The sequence below is a fragment of the Erpetoichthys calabaricus genome, chromosome 14 (genome assembly GCF_900747795.2).
Source record: "Erpetoichthys calabaricus chromosome 14, fErpCal1.3, whole genome shotgun sequence".
In the NCBI taxonomy this organism is placed as follows: domain Eukaryota; kingdom Metazoa; phylum Chordata; class Cladistia; order Polypteriformes; family Polypteridae; genus Erpetoichthys; species Erpetoichthys calabaricus.
This window is the reverse complement of record NC_041407.2, coordinates 109,620,510-109,641,216: the sequence shown is the minus strand read 5'-3', so window position 1 is coordinate 109,641,216 and position 20,707 is coordinate 109,620,510. Positions and strand designations below refer to the sequence as shown.

The 20,707-nt window shown below is 48.7% G+C and overlaps 1 protein-coding gene across 1 annotated transcript; it reads right to left on the bottom strand.

The window, feature by feature from the left end:
• Nucleotides 1-9,073: 9,073 nt before the first annotated feature.
• sost (sclerostin) lies at nucleotides 9,074-19,411 on the bottom strand. The gene is made up of 2 exons (XM_028819501.2): nucleotides 19,060-19,411; nucleotides 9,074-11,211 (listed from the first exon to the last, which is right to left on the bottom strand). The coding sequence occupies exons 1-2, from the start codon at nucleotides 19,286-19,288 to the stop codon at nucleotides 10,793-10,795; spliced, it is 648 nt and encodes a 215-aa protein (XP_028675334.2). The 5' UTR covers nucleotides 19,289-19,411; the 3' UTR covers nucleotides 9,074-10,792.
• Nucleotides 19,412-20,707: the final 1,296 nt, after the last annotated feature.

Here is a 20,707-nt window from a genome sequence, read left to right as displayed (position 1 = left end):
CTTCTCCAGTTTGGCAGGAGGACATTGTAGAATGCGTCGTTCAGCATCGCCACAGTGCTCCTTAACATTACATGCTTGAAGGTCCTTTGGTGTTGTGGACGGGTGGAAGGAGTTTAGGAACTCGTAGGGTGCCAGCCGGGACACCCCTCTTTAATATTTTAGCAATGAACAACAAAAGAAGAACTCGAGGGAACAAAACAGAACACAAAACGGCCATCGCGGCCTTTCAGGGTAACGGCGGAAAGTCCTAGAGAGAGAGAGAGAGAGACGATACCCCAATCTCGGAACACGAGAGGGCAGCCCCCCCTGGTTTACATCAGGGCCACGGGACAGGAACTTTGAGGTTCAATCCTGTTGGGGGCCGTGGGCACTGCCAGGGGGTGACTGGACGATCCCGGAGCCCTGGACCCGTTAACTTATTAACACATTAACTTTCGTACTATTGGGCATATTAAGGGCGCAGTTTAAAACTGCATGTGGTATAGCGGGTCCACGGCTCAGATCAAAGGCTACTTTTTAAATGAATAATCGCTTAGAGAGGAGGCCCCCGTGGTCGTGTGGCCGGAGACGCTGTGTGAGGCGGGCATTTCCTCACTTAAGTGCACAGGTGAGGAGTCGCCCGCATTCGTAATTGTTGCTGTGAGCTGCTGATTGCCACACCTGATCCACGTCCCCGGAGGAAATAATAGAAGTGCGAGGAGGATGACAAAGGAGGAAGGAAAGAAGTGAGAGAAAGAATGAGGGGTAGTGGAGAAGAAGGCGGCAGGAAGGAGAAAGCCGGTGCAGGAGAGCGAGAGTGAGTGCGAGTGCGAGTGCAGGCTCGTGACAGTTGAATGCAGCTGGTAGGAGAGCCCCGTTGGAGTGTTTGGCCAACCCTCGGAGGGGGCAGATTGAAGCGGTTGCTCCAGCTGTGCAGTTTTAAGGAGTCGACTGGCCGTTGAAGGGAGCGAAGTTGAGAAGGCTTTGGGCGTGTTGAGCTCTGGCCGCTGGGGAAGGAACCCAAGTCTCGGTCCAGCTGGCACCCGACGTCACCGGGGATCAGAGGGCCACTGGACCAGAACTGAAGGGAGCTGCATTTTACTGGTAGGGCGACTCCCCTGTTGCGGGGCCCGTAGTGGAGAAGAAAGAGTTTTAAGAAAAGCCTGCTTCCAGCCATTGTTTCATACCTCGTTTTCTATTGTGTTTTTAACCTCCACAGTTCACTTGTTTTTATGGATTATTTATTTAATGGCACTATTTGTTTGGGCACTGTTTTGGTTTTGTTTTTTAATAAAAGCGCTTTGCCCTTGCTTCATGGTTGATGTCATCAGTGACATTACCGATGGTGTCGGGTTCAAGAGCTCCCAGAAGTAAGATGGGAGCAGGGAGCAGAACCCGCATCGTCACACCGCGTGCCCTCCATTCCTTACACACGGCCAGGCAGGTCCCTAACTGAGACTAACGTGTGGTCAGAGGGACCAGAAATCGTTAGAATTTACCAACTTGAGTCAGCTTGTGGGCGGCACGGTGGCACAGTGACTCGCAGTTAGGAGACCTGGGTTCGCTTCCTGGGTCCTGCCTGCGTGGAGTTTGCATGTTCTCCCCATGTCTGCATGGGTTTCCTCCCACAGTCCAAAGACATGCAGGTGAGGGGCATTGGCTGTCCGAAATTGTGCTTGGTTTGTGGGTGGGTGTGTGCCCTGCGGTGGGCTGGCATGAGACTGTGGCACTGGGACAGTGACGTATCCAAGAGACAGTCATGCTACACACCACGCCCACTCACCATAACTCCTCCCACAGCCCTAATCTTAAACACCATTAGAGTGAAATGCAAGGTCCGCCTTCAAGTGGGCGTGTTCAGAAATGACTGACTTGCTGTAGCAGGTCCCATCACTGGTGTGGTGACTAAACCTCATTGAATGTCTGATATTTGATTGGCTGCTCAATGGGGTGGAGCTCTCGCATTCTCCTCCCACCTGCACTCTATGCTCTGTACGTCCAGCTGAGTGCTCATTGGTTGTCAGCTGTGACATGTGCACACTGAGAGAGACCACCCCTATGATTTGAGATGCAGACCCCCCCCCCCACCCCCGGCTAATTGAGCCACCAGAAGGGGGTGTGTTTTGGGTCTTTTTAATAAACTGTAACAACAAATGCAAAATTTGAATCTAGTATGTGGGTATTCAGGTGGCACAGTGGTAGAGCTGCTGCCTCGTAGTAAGGGTTCGCTTCCCGGGTCCTGCCTACATGGAGTTTGCATGTTGTCCCCATGCTTGCTGCAATCCAAAGACATGCAGGTGAGGTGCATTGTCCCTAGTGTATGCTTGGTGTGAGTGTGTGTGCCCTGCAGTGGGCTGGCATGAGACTGTGGCACTGGGACAAGAGACAGTCACGCCACGCCCACTGACCATAACTCCTCCCACAGCCCTAATCTGAACCACCGTTAGAGTGAAATGCAAGGTCCGCCTTCAAGTGGGCGTGTTCAGAAATGACTGATAATAATAATAATAATTCATTACATTTATATAGCGCTTTTCTCAGTACTCAAAGCGCTATCCACACAGGGAGGAACCGGGAAGCGAACCCACAATCTTCCACAGTCTCCTTACTGCAAAGCAGCAGCACTACTGATTAGCACTGCTGCCTCACAGTTAGGAGACCTGAGGTTCGCTTCCCGGGTCCTCCCTGCGTGGAGTTTGCATGTTCTCCCCGTGTCTGCGTGGGTTTCCTCCCACAGTCCAAAGACATGCAGGTGAGGTGCATTGATCCTAAATTGTACTTGGTGTGTGTGCCCTGTGCTGGGCTGGCGCCCTGCTCGGGACTGGTTCCTGCCTTGCGCCCTGTGTTCGCTGGGCTTGGCTCCATCAGACCCGCGTGACCTTCTTTTAGGATTCAGCGGGTTGGAAAATGGATGGATGGATGGATGGAAGTCAGCTTGTGGGGGCTTCAAAGACCCTCCCATAGACTCTGCACTAATACATCGGCAAACATTTCATATAAATAACTAGCAAGTGGCTCGTACACATTGGCTGTATGGCCAGAATCATCAGTGGTAGCTGACATGACGGCCTTCTGCTGGCTGACAGAACGTCGAACGAGTGTTTCGCTTGGGGTAACTGGCTCACTGACTAGCGGAGGGTGGGACTCGCTGGCCATATCTCGCCGTTCCATCTTCAATGTTCATTTTAGTGTAGCTGCTGGAGATCAAACACGTGTGCCGAAAGAAATCCCTCAGTCCAAAATACTTAGTGACAACTCAAAGAATAAAGAAAAAAAAGTAGTTAGACACGCAGAACAAAAGGCAATGGCGGGTTTGTATGCCCTAATAAAACGATTAAGAAACATCCACAAACAAAGCGTTGTTTGATTTTTCATGCTCTGACCGTCCAGTTTATACAGACGTGGGCAGAACCGTCGGCCCCCCAATGTAAAGGTACAGTGTGCCCCAAAGAGTGATGACACGAACGGCAGTCGTCCCCTTTGTCCTTTCATGCCAGTGAGATGTCATCAAGTAAAGCAGAGCAAGTGTGACAGCAGCTTATTGTACAAAGATCTTCTAAAATGGCCTGGTCACAATGATTGGGACCTCTAGAGAAGACCCTCAATTCGAGTGATTTGTCAAACTCGACGTTTTCTTGAATTTGTATCCCACACACGTCTCCAATCGTGTAATAAGTCATTTGGCTAAATGAAATGGAGGAAAGTCGTCACTGTGCTGTTTGGTGTCATCGTGTGTCCCACACTGTGAAAAACTATTTGCCCCCTTCCTGATTTCTTATTCTTTTGCATGTTTGTCACACAAAATGTTTCTGATCATCAAACACGTTTAACCATTAGTCAAATACAACACAAGTAAACACAAAATGCAGTTTTTAAATGATGGTTTTTATTATTTAAGGAGAAAAAAAATCCAAACCTACATGGCCCTGTGTGAAAAAGTAATTGCCCCCTTGTTAAAAAATAACCTAACTGTGGTGTATCACACCTGAGTTCAATTTCCGTAGCCACCCCCAGGCCTGATTACTGCCACACCTGTTTCAATCAAGAAATCACTTAAATAGGAGCTGCCTGACACAGAGAAGTAGACCAAAAGCACCTCAAAAGCTAGACATGATGCCAAGATCCAAAGAAATTCAGGAACAAATGAGAACAGAAGTAATTGAGATCTATCAGTCTGGTAAAGGTTATAAAACCATTTCTAAAGCTTTGGGACTCCAGCGAACCACAGTGAGAGCCATTATCCACAAATGGCAAAAACATGGAACAGTGGTGAACCTTCCCAGGAGTGGCCGGCCGACCAAAATTTCCCCAAGAGCGCAGAGACGACTCATCCGAGAGGTCACAAAAGACCCCAGGACAACGTCTAAAGAACTGCAGGCCTCACTTGCCTCAATTAAGGTCAGTGTTCACGACTCCACCATAAGAAGAGACTGGGCAAAAACGGCCTGCATGGCAGATGTCCAAGACGCAAACCACTGTTAAGCAAAAAGAACATTAGGGCTCGTCTCAATTTTGCTAAGAAACATCTCAATGATTGCCAAGACTTTTGGGAAAATACCTTGTGGACTGATGAGACAAAAGTTGAACTTTTTGGAAGGCAAATGTCCCGTTACATCTGACGTAAAAGGAACACAGCATTTCAGAAAAAGAACATCATACCAACAGTAAAATATGGTGGTGGTAGTGTGATGGTCTGGGGTTGTTTTGCTGCTTCAGGACCTGGAAGGCTTGCTGTGATAGATGGAACCATGAATTCTACTGTCTACCAAAAAATCCTGAAGGAGAATGTCCGGCCATCTGTTCGTCAACTCAAGCTGAAGCGATCTTGGGTGCTGCAACAGGACAATGACCCAAAACACACCAGCAAATCCACCTCTGAATGGCTGAAGAAAAACAAAATGAAGACTTTGGAGTGGCCTAGTCAAAGTCCTGACCTGAATCCAATTGAGATGCTATGGCATGACCTTAAAAAGGCGGTTCATGCTAGAAAACCCTCAAATAAAGCTGAATTACAACAATTTTGCAAAGATGAGTGGGCCAAAATTCCTCCAGAGCGCTGTAAAAGACTCATTGCAAGTTATCGCAAACACTTGATTGCAGTTATTGCTGCTAAGGGTGGCCCAACCAGTTATTAGGTTCAGGGGGCAATTACTTTTTCACACAGGGCCATGTAGGTTTGGATTTTTTTTTCTCCCTAAATAATAAAAACCACCATTTACAAACTGCATTTTGTGTTTACTTGTGTTATATTTGACTAATGGTTAAATGTGTTTGATGATCAGAAACATTTTGTGTGACAAACATGCAAAAGAATAAGAAATCAGGAAGGGGGCAAATAGTTTTTTCACACCACTGTAAATAACTAGCAAGTGGCTCGTACACATTGGCTATATGGCCAGAATCATCAGTGGTAGCTGACATGACGGCCTTCTGCTGGCTGACAGAACGTCGAACGAGTGTTTCGCTTGGGGTAACTGGCTCACTGACTAGCGGAGGGTGGGACTCGCTGGCCATATCTCACCGTTCCGTCTTCAATGTTCATTTTAGTGTAGCTGCTGGAGATCAAACACGTGTGCCGAAAGAAATCCCTCAGTCCAAAATACTTAGTGACAACTCAAAGAATAAAGAAAAAAAAGTAGTTAGACACGCAGAACAAAAGGCAATGGCAGGTTTGTATGCCCTAATAAAACGATTAAGAAACATCCACAAACAAAGCGTTGTTTGATTTTTCATGCTCTGACCGTCCAGTTTATACAGACGTGGGCAGAACCGTCGGCCCCCCAATGTAAAGGTACAGTGTGCCCCAAAGAGTGATGACACGAATGGCTGTCGTCCCCTTTGTCCTTTCATGCCAGTGAGATGTCATCAAGTAAAGCAGAGCAAGTGTGACAGCAGCTTATTGTACAAAGATCTTCTAAAATGGCCTGGTCACAATGATTGGGACCTCTAGAGAAGACCCTCAATTCGAATGATTTGTCAAACTCGCTGTTTTCTTGAATTCGTATCACACACACGTCTGCAATTGTGTAATAAGTCATTCAGCTAAATGAAATGGAGGAAAGTCGTCACTCTGCTGTTTGGTGTCATCGTGTGTCCCACACTCAACTTGGACCAGAGAAAGCGAATGAGAGAGTCGACACTGAGGAGATCAGAATGGAAATGACAGACCAAAAGACAAAGGCTGCAAGACCATCTGGAAGTTTCTCAGGCAGCAGTTACAAATGTGATGAAGACGTTGAAGGTCCACATGGAACTGCAGCCCACCACCAAAGAGGAACATCAAGCCCAGAAAGGACAAAAGTGAGAATAGATGAAAAGACAAGGACAACGTCCAAGGAGATCCAAGGTGAGCTCCAAGGTGGAGGTCCGTCAGTGTCTGATCACACCAGACACTGGTGTTTGAGGGACAGTGGGCTCAATGGAAGAAAAAGCACTTAAAAAGTGCTTCTGGGTGAATGTGCTTTGGACAGATGGGACCACAGTGGAGCTTTCTGGGAAATCCCATCAGCTTGATGACCACAGATGACAAAATGAAGCATTCAAAGACATGGAGGAGGCTCACTTGTATTTTGGGGGCTGCTTTGTTATGTCTGGCATGGGGTGCCTCAAGTCTGTGTGGGGAACCATGAAATCTCAAGACCACTAAGACATTCTGGAGTGAAACGTCCTGCCCAGTGTCAGAAAGATCATCTCAGTCGCAGGTCATGGACCCTCCCAACAGGATAAGGAGCCAAAACCCACAGCTGAAAGCCCCCAAGAACAGTGAAGAACAAAACATTGGTCTTCTCCGAGCCCTGATTTGAATCTATGGAAAGAACTGAAACATGAAGTCTAGAGAAGACCCCTTCAAACCTGACCCCGCTGGAGCAGTTTGCTCAGGACAAGTGGGTTACATGACCTGTGGACAGGTGACAGGGGTCTCATGGGGACCTCCAGGAATCGCTTGTGTGCAGTGATGGGCAACCAAATATGAGGTTAGGGGTCCCGTCATTGTTGTCCATTTGTGTTCTTATTTGAATTATTCTGCGCAACCAAAACCTGAAAACCAAGTCTGAGTTTAGTGAAATACGGAATGATGGGCGCCAATGAGTGTGGTCAGTTTTGAGTTATTTCACAGATGATTGTGGGGGGCCTTCTTTTGTCGTGGAGGGGGTACCCACAGATTTGTCCACCTCAGTTGTCCCGTTTAGGCTTAAAACTCAGCAGGGGTTCTCAATTTCAATCCTGGGGGCCCCCTTGTGGCTGCCCGTGTCGTTTTTCAAATTGCCATAAACTTTTTGATTGAGCTGCGTAACTGTGGTCTTTCAGTGTTTGTCAATGTTTGCCTCCACGTCTGCCGCACTCCTCATCAAATGTAGGGAGCAAAGGTCTGCAGGAAAACGATAAAAGAGCGTTGAGCACTTAAAGTGATGACAGAATTACAAATATCTTATATATAAACGTCAATGTGTGGAAGTGTGTGTGTGTGTCCGGCCGGCCCAGAAGTGCGGGTGTACAGCATGAAGCTCATAGAAGGCGACTCTGTTGCCAAAGTGAAACCACCGAGAAAACAGAAACTCACTTAGCCGCTGATAGACAAGCGAGGCGAGCAAATCGGTAAAACTAAACCTCTGAGGAAAGAGAAACTCGCTTAGCTCTTAATAGACAACGTAGACGAGCACATTGGTAAAAAGATATCACAGAGGAGAGAGAAGCTCGCTTAGCTTTTAATAGACAGCGGAGGAGAGCACATCGGTAAAATGAAACCTCCAAGAAGATAGAAACTCACTTATCTGTTAACAGACAACGGTGATGAGCACATCGGCAAAACAAAAATCGCTGAGGAAAGAGAAACTCGCTTAGCCGCTAATAGACAATGTAGACGAGCACATCGGTGAAACGATATCACAGAGGATAGAGAAACTCGCTTAGCCGCAGGTAGACAACGGAGGCGAACACATTGGTGAAATGAAACCACCGAAAAAAAGAGAAACTCACTTAATAGACAATGGAGGAGAGCACATCGGTAAAACGAAATCACAGAGGAGACAGAAACTCACTTATCTGTTAACAGACAACGGTGATGAGCACATCGGCAAAACAAAAATCGCTGAGGAAGGAGAAACTCGCTTAGCCGCAGGTAGACAACGAAGGCGGACACATTGGCAAAATGAAACTACCAAAAAAAGAGAAACTTGCTTAGCCATTAATAGACAACATAGACAAGCACATCTGTAAAACGAAATCGCCAAGGAGGGAGAAACTTGCATGACCGCAGGTAGACAACGGAGGAGAGCACATCGGTGAAATGAAACCTCCGAGGTGATAGAAACTCACTTATCCGTTAACAGACAACGGAGACGAACACATCGGCAAAATGAAACCACCGAAAAAAGAGAAACTCACTTAGCCGCAGGTAGACAATGGAGGAGAGCCCTTCGGTAAAACGATATCACAGAGGAGACAGAAACTTGCTTAGCCGTGAATGCACAACGACGCGATTGATCGATTGAAGGGACACAATCCATGGTTTCTAGGAGCCCGGGCTTTCCACAGCTCAGGTTTACACCGCTAGTTTATTAGAAACGTTCATCTAATACGACTATGATTTTTTTTTTCAATGCAAAAGAAGAAGAAGGAGGAAGAGCAGCAAATGAAACAAATGAGCTCAATTAGTGACTGCGAATCACTGGGGACCCCCGTAGTGACCTCGAGAAGCTCTCAAGTACTGTAGAGGACTAAATCTTATGTGACCAGACAAACGGGCGGACCCCTGCAGTGCATCTCCATTCTGGGCAGTAAGCACTTTCTGGTTGCTCTCCGTCCGTTTTCAGTCTTTTAGCAGCAGAATGTGAAACCCCGGGATTCCGAGGGTCCGATCTCGGCGTCCCATCAGGCATCTGACGTCGAAGTCTGCAGCCCCTCAACCTTTTAGAGCCTCAGGGGGTGACTTGTGGTGTGTGACTTGCGTGCTGCGCTGTGACGGTGGCAGTGAGTGGGCACTCCCAGTCTGCTTGTGTCCTTGAAGAGCCCCCCCATGCCCCCCCCCCCCCACCCCAATGAAGGCTCATGACCCCTTAAACAAATTCAGACAAAGAAGCACACAACAGCCAGGTTTAAAATACTTTCTGCTAGTAATATATATATATTTATATTTTATTCCAACTTTCAAATAATATGCTAATACTTTATATGGCAATAATATTAATCAATAGAACTACACAAAATATTTGCATAAATAACTTAGAAAAGGAAACAAATAAATACACAATTCATTCTTTGCAGCAGTCACTTATTTGTTTGTTTTTTTTAACTCATTTCAGGCACAGAAGAGAAGCGGAGACGAGTTCATTCACAGCCTCGGACCGGACTCGGGTTCAACTGAACGGCGGCCCGCCAGCGCCAGGCTACAGGAGGCGAGCAGCATAGCGTATATAAGGTGCCATGTTAATGAATGGATCTGAAGTACTGCTATGGTGATGCAGAATTATCAGAATTTGTCACTTTGGTGGTGAGGGCCATGGAGGCGATCCCATCTGTGTATAGATTTTTGTATGAGGTGGTGTTGAGTGAGGGTGGCATGATGGCATAGTGGCTGGCACTGGTGCTAGTGCCTCACATACCCATTATCCCAGGTTTGAACCCCATGCCACTTTGAGATTCTTGCGTCTGTCCGTCTGTGTTTTCCTCCCGCATAGACAAGCAGGTTGGGCTCATTGAGAACTTTAAATGTTTCTCCTTCCCACCATACACCCCACTCTGCCACGACGGCCACCCTGACCGGGATTTAAGTGACGTCGTGGTTTTCTTAAATGGCAAGAAATGGAAGTCTTAATGACAAACCCCCCACCCGCCCCTCTTCTAATGTTCTGTTGTCCCAGTCACGCTCCAGGTGGGAGTGGCGTGCAAGCCTACCATAGGAACTTGGGCTCTTGAGGGGCTTTCCTGGAAGGAGGCACTGCGGACTGTGGGCAGACACGGAATGCCGGCTCGGGGGAGACGCTCTGTGTGCCCCCAAGACAAGAGCACATGCATCCTGCCGAGCCATGATACCCTAATTATGCTCATTGAAGGCGTCCCCCCTTTTTTAGAGGAACGGTGTGAATATCGTTGGGTTGCCCAGGACTGAAGATGTTATTATCGATGCCTTTCTTGTATGTTCCATAATGTCCATCCATATGTTTTCTAAACCCACCGCCCGCTTTTTCCATGGCATTGTTACTGGCAATAAAACCGACCCTCAATGGAACCCTCCTCTATAAAAGGTCACCCCATACTGCTCACCAATTCTTCATTAGAATCAAAAAAACAAAATGGCCGCAGGTGTTTGCCCACAAGAACACAGGGGGGGCTCCCACAGAAGACACCCCAGCCAGGCCCAAACACTGGGATGGTACAAGTGTCATTGCAGTCCATTTGCTGCCCGTAGCGCCAGCCTCACACAATAGCAATTATAATGCGCCCACCCTCCCTCCCACTCAACAATAGGGGTCTCCGGTATGTCCAGATAGCCCCTCCTGAACGTCTCCACATGTCCGGTGAAGGGTGAAGATGGTGGAGCAGCGCCCCCAGCAGAAGATTCCAGACACGTCCGCCCCTCTTCCATTGCCCAGTGGCCGTCACCCTCAGGCTGTCGTGCAAAAGACTAAAAGCTGCAGCCGCGTATCCAAAAGTAAGAAGTTATGCGTAATGGCGAGGAGTCAGTCTGTTCCCTTGAGCCGGGTTGGCACGCAGTTTCACTTCACGTGGTGCAGTTTTCTTGTTGTGGTTGCCCCGTTTTTATTTATTTATTTTTGCTCTTTTATCAGCAACCCTCCAAATAAACTGCTGCCCCTTAATAGGCGTTCTGGGACTCGGGCCGATGCCCTCGGCTTCTGGCCCGTACAGCCTGGGAGGCCTTGCTTCTCCGGCGCTTGGTGGGCGTCTTGTCCATTTCCTTGAACTCGGATTGGTTGTGGTGCCTGGTGTAGCGCTTGCACTTGCACGATGTCACCACTCGCATTTTATAAGTCCGCACCTCTTCGTTGGGACACAGGAGGTGGAAGCGCTGCGTGCGGGAGTGAGCGGGGACACACCTGTAGTCCGAAGCCTGCTGTCGCCACCACTTCCCTCGCAGGATGGAGTTGGGCATCAGGTGGGGTGGAAGGCACTGGCCGGAGCAGATCAGCTCCTTGAGAGGCTTGCTGCTGCGGCACGGCCCGTCGATGATGTAGCGCGTCGAACGAAGCTCTTGGCAGCTCGAGTTGGACGTACCTGTGGGTGGGCAGAAAGAGGAGACGGTGAAGCGGCAGTTGGTTATGGACAAGGCCCGCTTTGAGAGCCAGGACATTAACATTTACTTGAAGACACTGTTAAGGTGGCACACACATGCCAACCTCTGGCTCATTCATATTGTGAGCTACAGTGAAGTCAAGACGTGGCAGCACCCGATGACACTGGAAATGGTGGCCAAACTGCGTCACCATTCAGGACTGCACTGTATCCGTCTCATCACGCGTCTTGTCTTATGTTACCCCTAAGACCCCCAAACACTGGCTGGCTGTTTCAGTGCAAGTTCACAGAGTATTAAAACTTATGGAGACGAGGCAGGAACGGACACCATTAGGGCCACCATTCCATCAAGCAGGGCAGTGTGGGTAGCTGTGAGCATGTGACCCCCAAATGTACCGATCCCTGAAATCCACTTGAGTTTACCAGTTATGACCAGTTGGGTCATTTCCACCTCCACCTCTGCTTAGATTAGGAAGATGCATGCAGGTGTAATGTGAGAGACGCCATGTGTGCCATGCTATTGATGCACGTTGGTCCGGGTACTCGGACCAGCCCACCCAGGAGAGGGTCTTACCTAAAGTTACGTCCGTGGACCCCTTACAGTAACCACTTCACTCGACGGTGTAATGCATGGCATGCTGGGACTGGCACCCCTGCCAGGATGGGCTCCCTTCCCTGGCCCGGTGTCTGTAGTCAATGATTTGAAACATGGCACTGTGATGTGTGAAGTTGATTTTATTTTACTCAATCTAAAAGCCCCGCAGAAACTGCCCAGAATATGCCAGCCACCAGCCAGGGTATTGCCAGGCAAGCAAACCTGACAAAGCAGAGAAAAAGAGATGAGTGGGAACAACTCGGGCTGGCGAGTGAAGGAGAGGCGGTGGGCCCAGTGGTCGCTTTATGGCTTGAGGTAACCGTGTGCCGTTTTCTATTCATGCTATGCCCACAAAGTAAAAGGGCACCCGTGTCTGGAGATTGCACGCTCGCGTTTCAGGAACCACCGAGAACGAATAAAAGCTCAGACATTTGCCCTAATCATGGAAGCTCAGCAACAGACGGACGGGCAACGTCGCCACCTGTGCCTACAATGCCTTCCTCCCACCAAACCCACATCCTGGGACCCCCACTCCAGTTTCGGGTTTTGTCAAGAGCTTCCTTTGAGTTATTATTTGCAGTGTAGGCCAACATTAAACAAAAGCTAAGTGTTTCTCTGCCATGATTCTTTGGGTTCTGCAGCAGAACATCACTGCCGTATCACTGGGGAGGGATGAAGACTTTTATTTTTATATCTGTGTAGATTCTGTTTAAGTAACACACTGCAACAAGGCCATTGTGGGGGAGGGGGGAATAATCGGTCAGGACTACAGGTGGCAGCACCCCTGGGTCAGGATCCTCACACAGACACCCGCAGGTCGTACTGGGACCTGTAGTCCCGTGGGGCAGCCCTGTTGGGTTCTACGGGGGCCACCAGGGGGAGCTGCTGGGATTAATGGTCCCTACTTTGTGAGGCTCTGGTTAAGTAACATGCTGCAATCATAATGAACCCATTCCCAGGGAGTGTGCGCCCCCCTGGTGGATACAAAGGTCCAGGTGGCAAATGGATAAGGAAGAGTGGCAGGGTTGGCAGAAGATGCCAGTGCAGAAGTCCCAGACTGAGGAAGTGTGATGGAAGGACAAGGGGTGGCAGTCTGTCAGGGCTACATGCTCCCCTGACACGCTAGGTGGCAGCATCCCTGGGCGGACATCTGCAAAGCATGCTGGGAACGGTAGTCCCATGTAGCAAACCCTGTCGAGTTCCGTGAGTGCTGTTACCCCTACGTTGTGAGGCTTCCTCTTGACACTTCCATGCCTTGGCACCAGAAGTAATCCCAGGAGCTGCTCTGCCTCACCCAGTCAGGGTTGCCAGATGTGCAGGAAGTGTGGTGCGGTTGAAATTTTAATCTGGCAGCATGTGGATATTTGTGCTGTTTTTAAAGGTTGTGTGTGGTCACCCAAACAGCAAAAGTCCAAGGGGACCCAACCTGGGCATCTACAGCCCAAACAGCATCACTCATTGGGCTGGCCCTCGGTGCCATTAGGTGGGCTGGAGACCCTGCACCCAGGCCACTGGAGTTGAGTGTGGAATGGAGAAGAAAGAGAGAAGAGAAGAGAGCTGTGAGCATGTGCATCGTGTTGAGGGGCCCTTTTGTAACTTATTTGATCAAATCAGCATTTTAATTGAACCTGGGACTCGTATCTTTGGGGGTGGAGTGTGAGAGCGAGATGCACGAGGAGGAGGAGGAGGAAAGGTGCACACTAAGAGGGTCTTCCAGCAAAGATTGGCACACATAAATCCGGTCAGGAGGTGAGAAGGGCGCCTTGAAATTAATGACAGACTCCCCGTGTCTGCGTGGGTTTCCTCCCACAGTCCAAAGACACACAGGTGAGGTGCATTGGTGATCCTAAAAAGTCCTTGGTATGTGGGTGTGTGCCCTGCGGTGGGCTGGCGCTGTGCCCAGTGTCTGTTTCCTGCCTTGCATCATGTGTTGTCTGGGATTGGCACCAGCAGACCCCCCGTGACCCTGTAGTTAGGATAATGGATGGCTGGATGGATTAAAATGACGTATAGAGAAAAATTAAGATGCATTTTGCATATATAGAGAAACAGCAATAATTTTTCACATATAATTATTTATAAGCATCGACAAGAATATAGTATAGACGCTGCACTGATAAGCCATGTTCCAATTATTAGTTTAATATAATTACACTCCTGTGGTGGGCGGGCGCCCTGCCCGGGGTTTGTTTCCTGCCTTGTGCCCTGTATTGCTGGGATTGGCTCCAGCTGCAGACCCCCGTGACCCTGTAGTTAGGATATAGCGGGCTGGTAATTGATGGATGGATGGATATAATTACGCTACGAAAACCAGAACCCGTGTAGTGTACAAGTGATAGGTGGGGATGAGCAAGAACGCATTCGGATTGATAACGAAACGAAATTATAAATTGTAAATCAGTTGTTTATCTTCCTAGAAGGATGGCACAGTGGGTGGCACTGCTGCCTCGCAGTTAGGAGACCTGAGGTTCGCTTCCCGGGTCCTCCCTGCGTGGAGTTTGCATGTTCTCCCCGTGTCTGCGTGGGTTTCCTCCCACAGTCCATGCAGGTCAGGTGCATTGGCGATTCTAAATTGTCCTTGGTGTGTGTGCCCTGCGGTGGGCTGGCGCCATGCCCAGAGTTTGTTTCCTGCCCCGTGTTGGCTCCAGCAGACCCCCGTGACCCAGTAGTTAGGATATAGCGGGTTGGATAGATAGATGGATCTTTCTAGAAATTCTTTAATCAGTGTAATGTTGCTGTTTATTTTTCTTATTGCCTCATAAATTTCAACTGCTGTGTCTGATGCCGTCACAGAAGGACAGATTTTACAAGCATTTCTAGATAAAAATAAGTTAATCTGAGTTTTTATCATTAATTATTGATATTTTTCCGAACCCTGCTAATTACACACGAATTGCACTGAGCCGTTTGGCCAATAATGCCGCCCCTAGCTATACGCCACTGCCCTTCACAAGGTGATAGTGATGGCACCCAAACTGTCAAATAACTTTGAAGGTGGAGTCGTATTCGGGCTGAAAGACGCACGAAGAGAACATGCATGTTATGGAAGGGTGAGGTGCGTGGTCGATGGACCTCTGAGGAACTCAATGATGTCCTGTCTGCCCCCTTTCAGGCACGCTGAACCCTACCAGCCCCAGGCAGAGGGCCACCGCCACTGTCACCTGATGAGACGCTTCGGCGGTTTGGCCTCATGTCATCCCCCATATAAAAGGCGCTTCATAGGCAGGCGGCGCTGCTGACGTCCCCCGTTCCGCTCCACTTTCTGAGAGTGCTCCACGCTGGGTGTCGGCCGACGTTTTCATTATGCAGGAATTCGTCGCTGTCCCGGGAGACGCTTAAATGAAGTCTGCCTGGATGATGGCATTTGAGCCGCCGTGCAAAGTGAACGTCGTTCGCTTTCTTAAATACGCGCAGTAATGACGCTAAAGGCATTTTTGTGGTTGATTACAAGTGCGCGGGGTGTTTGTTTTAGGATAAAAAAAAGGGGGAATGAAAGAGTCCAATAACGTCGATTAGGAATGCAGCAAGAAAATGTCTCACGCCCTTCCATCATCAGTAAGGTTTGGGCTCTGCCCAAGAAAGCAATTGTAGCTGAAAATGTGGAGAGTCCGTGAGAGGAGCAGCAACCTCGGGAGTGGCAGACTCGTCCCTCAAGCCCGGTGGTAGAAGGCGCGGGCTGGGCGCCAGGAGGAGGAGAGTCGCCCCAGCTGCAGACCCCCGCAGCTGCTCTGCCTCAGTAGCACCACTGGACGGCCAATTGGATTGCAGGTTTTTGTCACATGGTGTACTTGACTTGAGTCCGATAACCGCAGTCTTAACCTCAGTGTAACCAGGCGTTATCACTGACGTGTGACATAAAGCGACAATGGAGTGGCGCCCTGCAGCCGGAGTGTGTTGGGATTTCTCTTAAAGCTTTCGTTGTCGTTCTCGGCGCACGGTTAAAAAGTCAACGTGCCTTATCTTTGGTATTCGTCTTTTAATGAATTCATCGTTTCATTAATGTTCATGCTTTATTCACTAATACGGTTGTGTATGTAGAGCTGCCGGATTGTGAATCAGGAACAGAAGGTGACATCAGCTGAAGCAACGGCGACTTCAGTGGCTTACTTGTTTAATAAATCACTGGGTCCTGCGGTTGCAGGTAAAACCCACCGCTTGACTACACGCCGTTTAATTCTGGGAAGGACCCCTATAGCATATGAAGCTGGTTCTTTGGTGCTTTGATTTGGAAAACTTCCAAGTATGTAAAAACAACAACTCTTTAATGAATCGTGGGCTTCAACAGATAAAAAAAAAAATTAAGACCCTTAGCCTGATGCGTTAATGAGGGTACGCAACGAGAGTCCTTTTAATATCGCGAGCCGTCGGTGTTACAGAAATCTGTTACCGTCTATTCCTGCGTAGTATGGCGCCAGTTAGGTCCGTTCTGGAGCTTTCATGTCTCTACGCCTTTAAGGAACCAAAAATGGTTCCCCAGTAATAATAATAATAAATACAAATAAATAATTTGTATATAAATATATAAATACAAATAAATAATTTGTATTTATATAGCGCCTTTCCCATGCTCGAAGCATTACTCTGCATGAAGAACCACTCTGGCCCCTTGACTGTAAGTGTGTAGGACACGTGCCCAGGGGTGGGTGAGCTGGATTTGGGTCGCGATTTCTCGTTCAAGTGCAAAGCTGCGCGAGTTTGCCAGGTGTCACGCTTCGGCTTCACCTGCTGGTAGATTCCCTGAGCATTAAATGGGCTCCTCCAACGCCAACCTGCCGTGTACTGGTTTTGTACTGGTCTCGGTCTTAAATTGCGCAGAGAAAAGAACTGAAAATCGTCACCAGTGGCGCACCAACTGAATGCTGCGTTTCCAGGCGGAAAGAAAGAAAGAAAGAAAGAAAGAAAGAAAGAAAGAAAGAAAGAAAGGGCAGAGTTAGTGGTGGCTTTCTGGCTAAAGGACCTGTGCTGGTAACTGAAGGCTGACGGTTCGAATCCCTACACAAAAGTGTGCTAACCCTGTACTCGGACTCCAAGATTCACTTTGTACAGTAAATCGGGTTATGCGAAAAATGACTTGTCATATAATCTGAGCCCATATCAAAGCGCGTGCGTGTCCTGGTATCGTGGGCGCTCCCTTGCCGGTTCGAACCCCGTAAACGCCAGAAGTGACTCCATTCCGTCGGGCTCTTATCCTGCCATTGCCCTGTCCTGAGTATGACGTCAATCTGCACTGCATCTTAGTGTTGTCATATTTCAATTCTTACTTTGTCTTTTTTCATCATGTAAAGCACTTTGAGCTACATTATTTGTATGAAAATGTGCTATAGAAATAAATGTTGTTGCACCCAGCCCTGCAATTTACAGAGAAATCCTGGGGGTTTGGTGGCAGGATTGGCACTCTGGCCACCCTAAAAAGTCTCACAGTGTCCCAGTGGTGCGCTCAGGTGTCACCGCTGTACTCGGGTCCCAGTCCAGTTGGTTCGTCGTGTGGTGGGAGCGACAACAACAACAGCAGCGCGTTGCGGCACCCACCACACGACTTACCACCAGGATTGAGATCCAAGTGCAGCCATGCCACGGGTGACATGCTTCCTAAATCGCGCTCGCTTCTGGCTGCCGCCGCTCGTTTAAGATAATAATCAAATAAATAAAATTCTTCGGAGGCGCTTACGGAACTATATAGTGTACGTATTATACTGGCATTCGGAAGGTTGCCGGTTCGAATCCCGTAAATGCCAATGGGACTGCTCTGTTGGGCCCTTAAGTCCCTTAACCTGCAATTGCTGAGCACTTTGAGTAGTGAGAAAAGCGCTATATAAATGCAAAGAATTATTATTAAGGGGCCCCACGAAAGTGACGGAGTGCGTCGGTCGGTCCTGCCAGGTACTGGCACTCAGTTCAGGGCTTCGCTCTTACAATAAAAGGTGCCATAGAGGGACAAGTTCTGACTCCATTCACATAAATGTTCCAGAAAGAACCTTAATTTATTTAGACCCGTAAAAGGAATAACAATGAATGGATGATAACAGATTTCTGAAATGCCAGGGGGGTCCTGCTTTTTAAAGAACCCTCATTGCATAAAAAGGCGCGAGCTCAGTTCAGGATTCCTCGATCTGTTTGTATCTGCTCCGTCGCTTACTTTACACGACCAGATTTCTGTTTTATCCGCATATTCAGAACCTTATCAAAACCCAGGGGTCCAATTCCAGGTACAAAGACCCCCAGAATGAAACGATTTTTTTTTGTCACACGACACAACCCAATAAAATGCCATTAAAGAAGCCGTATAATGTGCAGAGTGCGGTCCGCTCAGGTGTGATCTCGGGTGTGCCCGTTACACACTCGCATCATTTACTGAGGTACGATTATTCTCACACGCCCTGCAGCCGCCTAATGACATTCGTCCCCATTCGCGTATTAGTGCCGCTTAACCGGACAGCGGCAGACTAACCGAACGCCATTTAATTTTGCGGAGTAATCGAGACTTACCTGCGGTCGTTTTTCAATGCGCCTGCCTATATGTGTTAGACATGAACTTCGCAAAACTGCTGAGTTTTAGTGTGGCTGTAGAGACTTGTCACGTCCACGTCACTCTAAATAATAAAACGAGGCGACACCCCCGCAAGGCAGCGTTTGAAATGTTGACGGCTGGGCGTATGTGTGAGTGAGCGTTCGTGACCCAGTACAAGTGGACAGGCTACAACTTTTTGATCCTTTTAGCTGAGCTCGTCTCACGCCATCTTCGGGAAGGTCTGTTCAGTTCATAGAACTGCCGATGATGCCACCCATCCATTCATCAACTTCGTAACCCGCTCAGACAGCTCAGGGTGGGCACCAATGCAGCCGCTGTAACCCCAAAAGCGGCGCCAGTCCACCCGATGGCCAACTCTACGCACCCAGGGCTGGCTGTTTGTGCAGACGAGGTCTATAGCGCCTTTACTGGGGTCTCTGCTGATCATCATATATTAAAATTAACTTTACATAACACACAAAGTGTGCGCGTATCGAACACCGCATGGTTACGGCTGCGTGTAATTAAAGGATCACAGATTCGGTCACCTGCTCACAACCGAACAACGACACCTCAGCTGCTCGTTACCCGCACGCCCCGGGAGTTTGTAAGCTAACAGCCTCAAGCGGACCCCCCGCACGGAGACATTCGACATGCGACAAGTTCAGAAGGTCGAGGGGTGAGCATTGACAGTCCTAACACACCGTTTTCAGATTCCACGTCTTACCGTAAGTCTCGGTGTTGGGCGCCTCGGCCCGTCCTCCGTGTTTCGCTCGGTTTATTGTGCTGTTGTTGGAGGACTCTGCCGCATCCGCCTGTCGCGGTCTGCCCCCCTGGTACTCGGGTACGTTTTCCGTCGCGTCGTTGGTCAACACCTTCCATCCGTGAGCAGCGCTCAGCAGGACCGGGACGAGCAGGGCCGGACCCACGCACAGGAGGCTCAGGCACACGTGCATGGTGCAGACAAGACGATCGGTCCACAAACATGCTGCGCTTCTCCGGCTCCCACCTATTTAAATCCCCCGGCGAGACTTGCTGACACCGAGGGGAGGGGCCGAGTCCTCACCAACAGGCGCGCGCTCCGCACTTGGGCGCTGCCAGACGGAGATGCGGGCGGGCAACTTCATTCTGACGTCACCAGACCTTTTTTTTCTTCTTCTTTTCTTTTCCTTTCTTTTCTTTTGAATGTTGGGTGGGAGCGGCGGCGGCGGCGGCGACTACGGACCCTCCACGCTAAGGCAACGGCTTTGCACTTTGTCTTTCAAAAGGTGTCGCAGACGGGAACCGCGGCTGCAGAAACGGAGAGCCAATCTGTCGAGCTTAGCCAGTGCGGATTTGAGCGCTCGGGGATCACTGCGAACGTACACAGCGGTGTCTCAAATGAGTGCTGCTCTCAAACAAAGCAGGCTTGAGTGAAGAGGTCTGACCAACTGCCTATTATTATTATTATTATTATTATTATTATTATTATTATTATTATTATTATCATTATCCGCAGCGACTCACGACATTAGTTGAGTTGCACCTCTTTTTTATTATTAGGTGGGTGAAGTGACGTGCTCAGGGTCACACAGTGTCAGTAGTGGCAACTGAGCCAACAACCTCAGGGTTTTGAAAACCAGACCCTAACCCAATGTGACTCATATCCAGCTCTCCATCCTGTTCTGTAGAAATCAAAGCAAACACGTTATATGTACAATTTTAAAACGTCTCACTGCACCACTTGTTGGAAAGAACTTTTCTTTCTGACACCCACTGCACGCCCGACCTCAACCTGAAAGTGGGTCTCTCTCTAAATTGCCTTTCCCAGGACTTCTTCCATTTTTTAGCCTACAAGTTTTTGTTTTTTTTTTCAAAGGGGGGGGCTCTCGATAAATGGTGTGTGTTAGAGGCCATTGAGGCATTCCTTGTGTGATTTTGGGGGTATACTGAGAAACGTGGTTAGTCAGTCAGTTATTACCCAACACGCTATAGCCTAACGGGGTCATGGGGGTCTGCTGGAGCCAATCCCAGCCGGCACAGGGCGCAAGGCAGGAACAAACCACGGGCATGGCGCCAGCCCACACACCAAGCGACAATTTAGGATCGCCAATGCACCTAACCAGCATGTCTTTGGACTGTGGGAGGAAACTGGAGCGCCACATTGTTGTTGTGTTTCTAAACTGGATAAGAGTCAATCAAATATACAATTGTATGTTAGTCAGGTTTTTAATTTTTCAGTTATATATTCTCTTGATTTTCGTCAGATCTCACTTATACCTATAATACGACGAATTCAAACCATTGGGCTCGAGTTACAAATAAGGACTCCGTTTATTTACTCGTTTTCCAGACCCTGCCATTCCAATTAGTTTCTGTAGGTGGAGCGAACTCTT

What these genes read in the sequence shown, in the direction of transcription:
- sost (XM_028819501.2), bottom strand. Translation starts at nt 19,288, where the DNA reads ATGCACGTGTGCCTGAGCCTCCTGTGCGTGGGTCCGGCCCTGCTCGTC. An exon ending in GCCCAACACCGAGACTTACG is followed by an intron (nt 11,212 to 19,059) that starts GTAAGACGTGGA and finishes GCCCACCCACAG; the next exon opens with GTACGTCCAACTCGAGCTGC.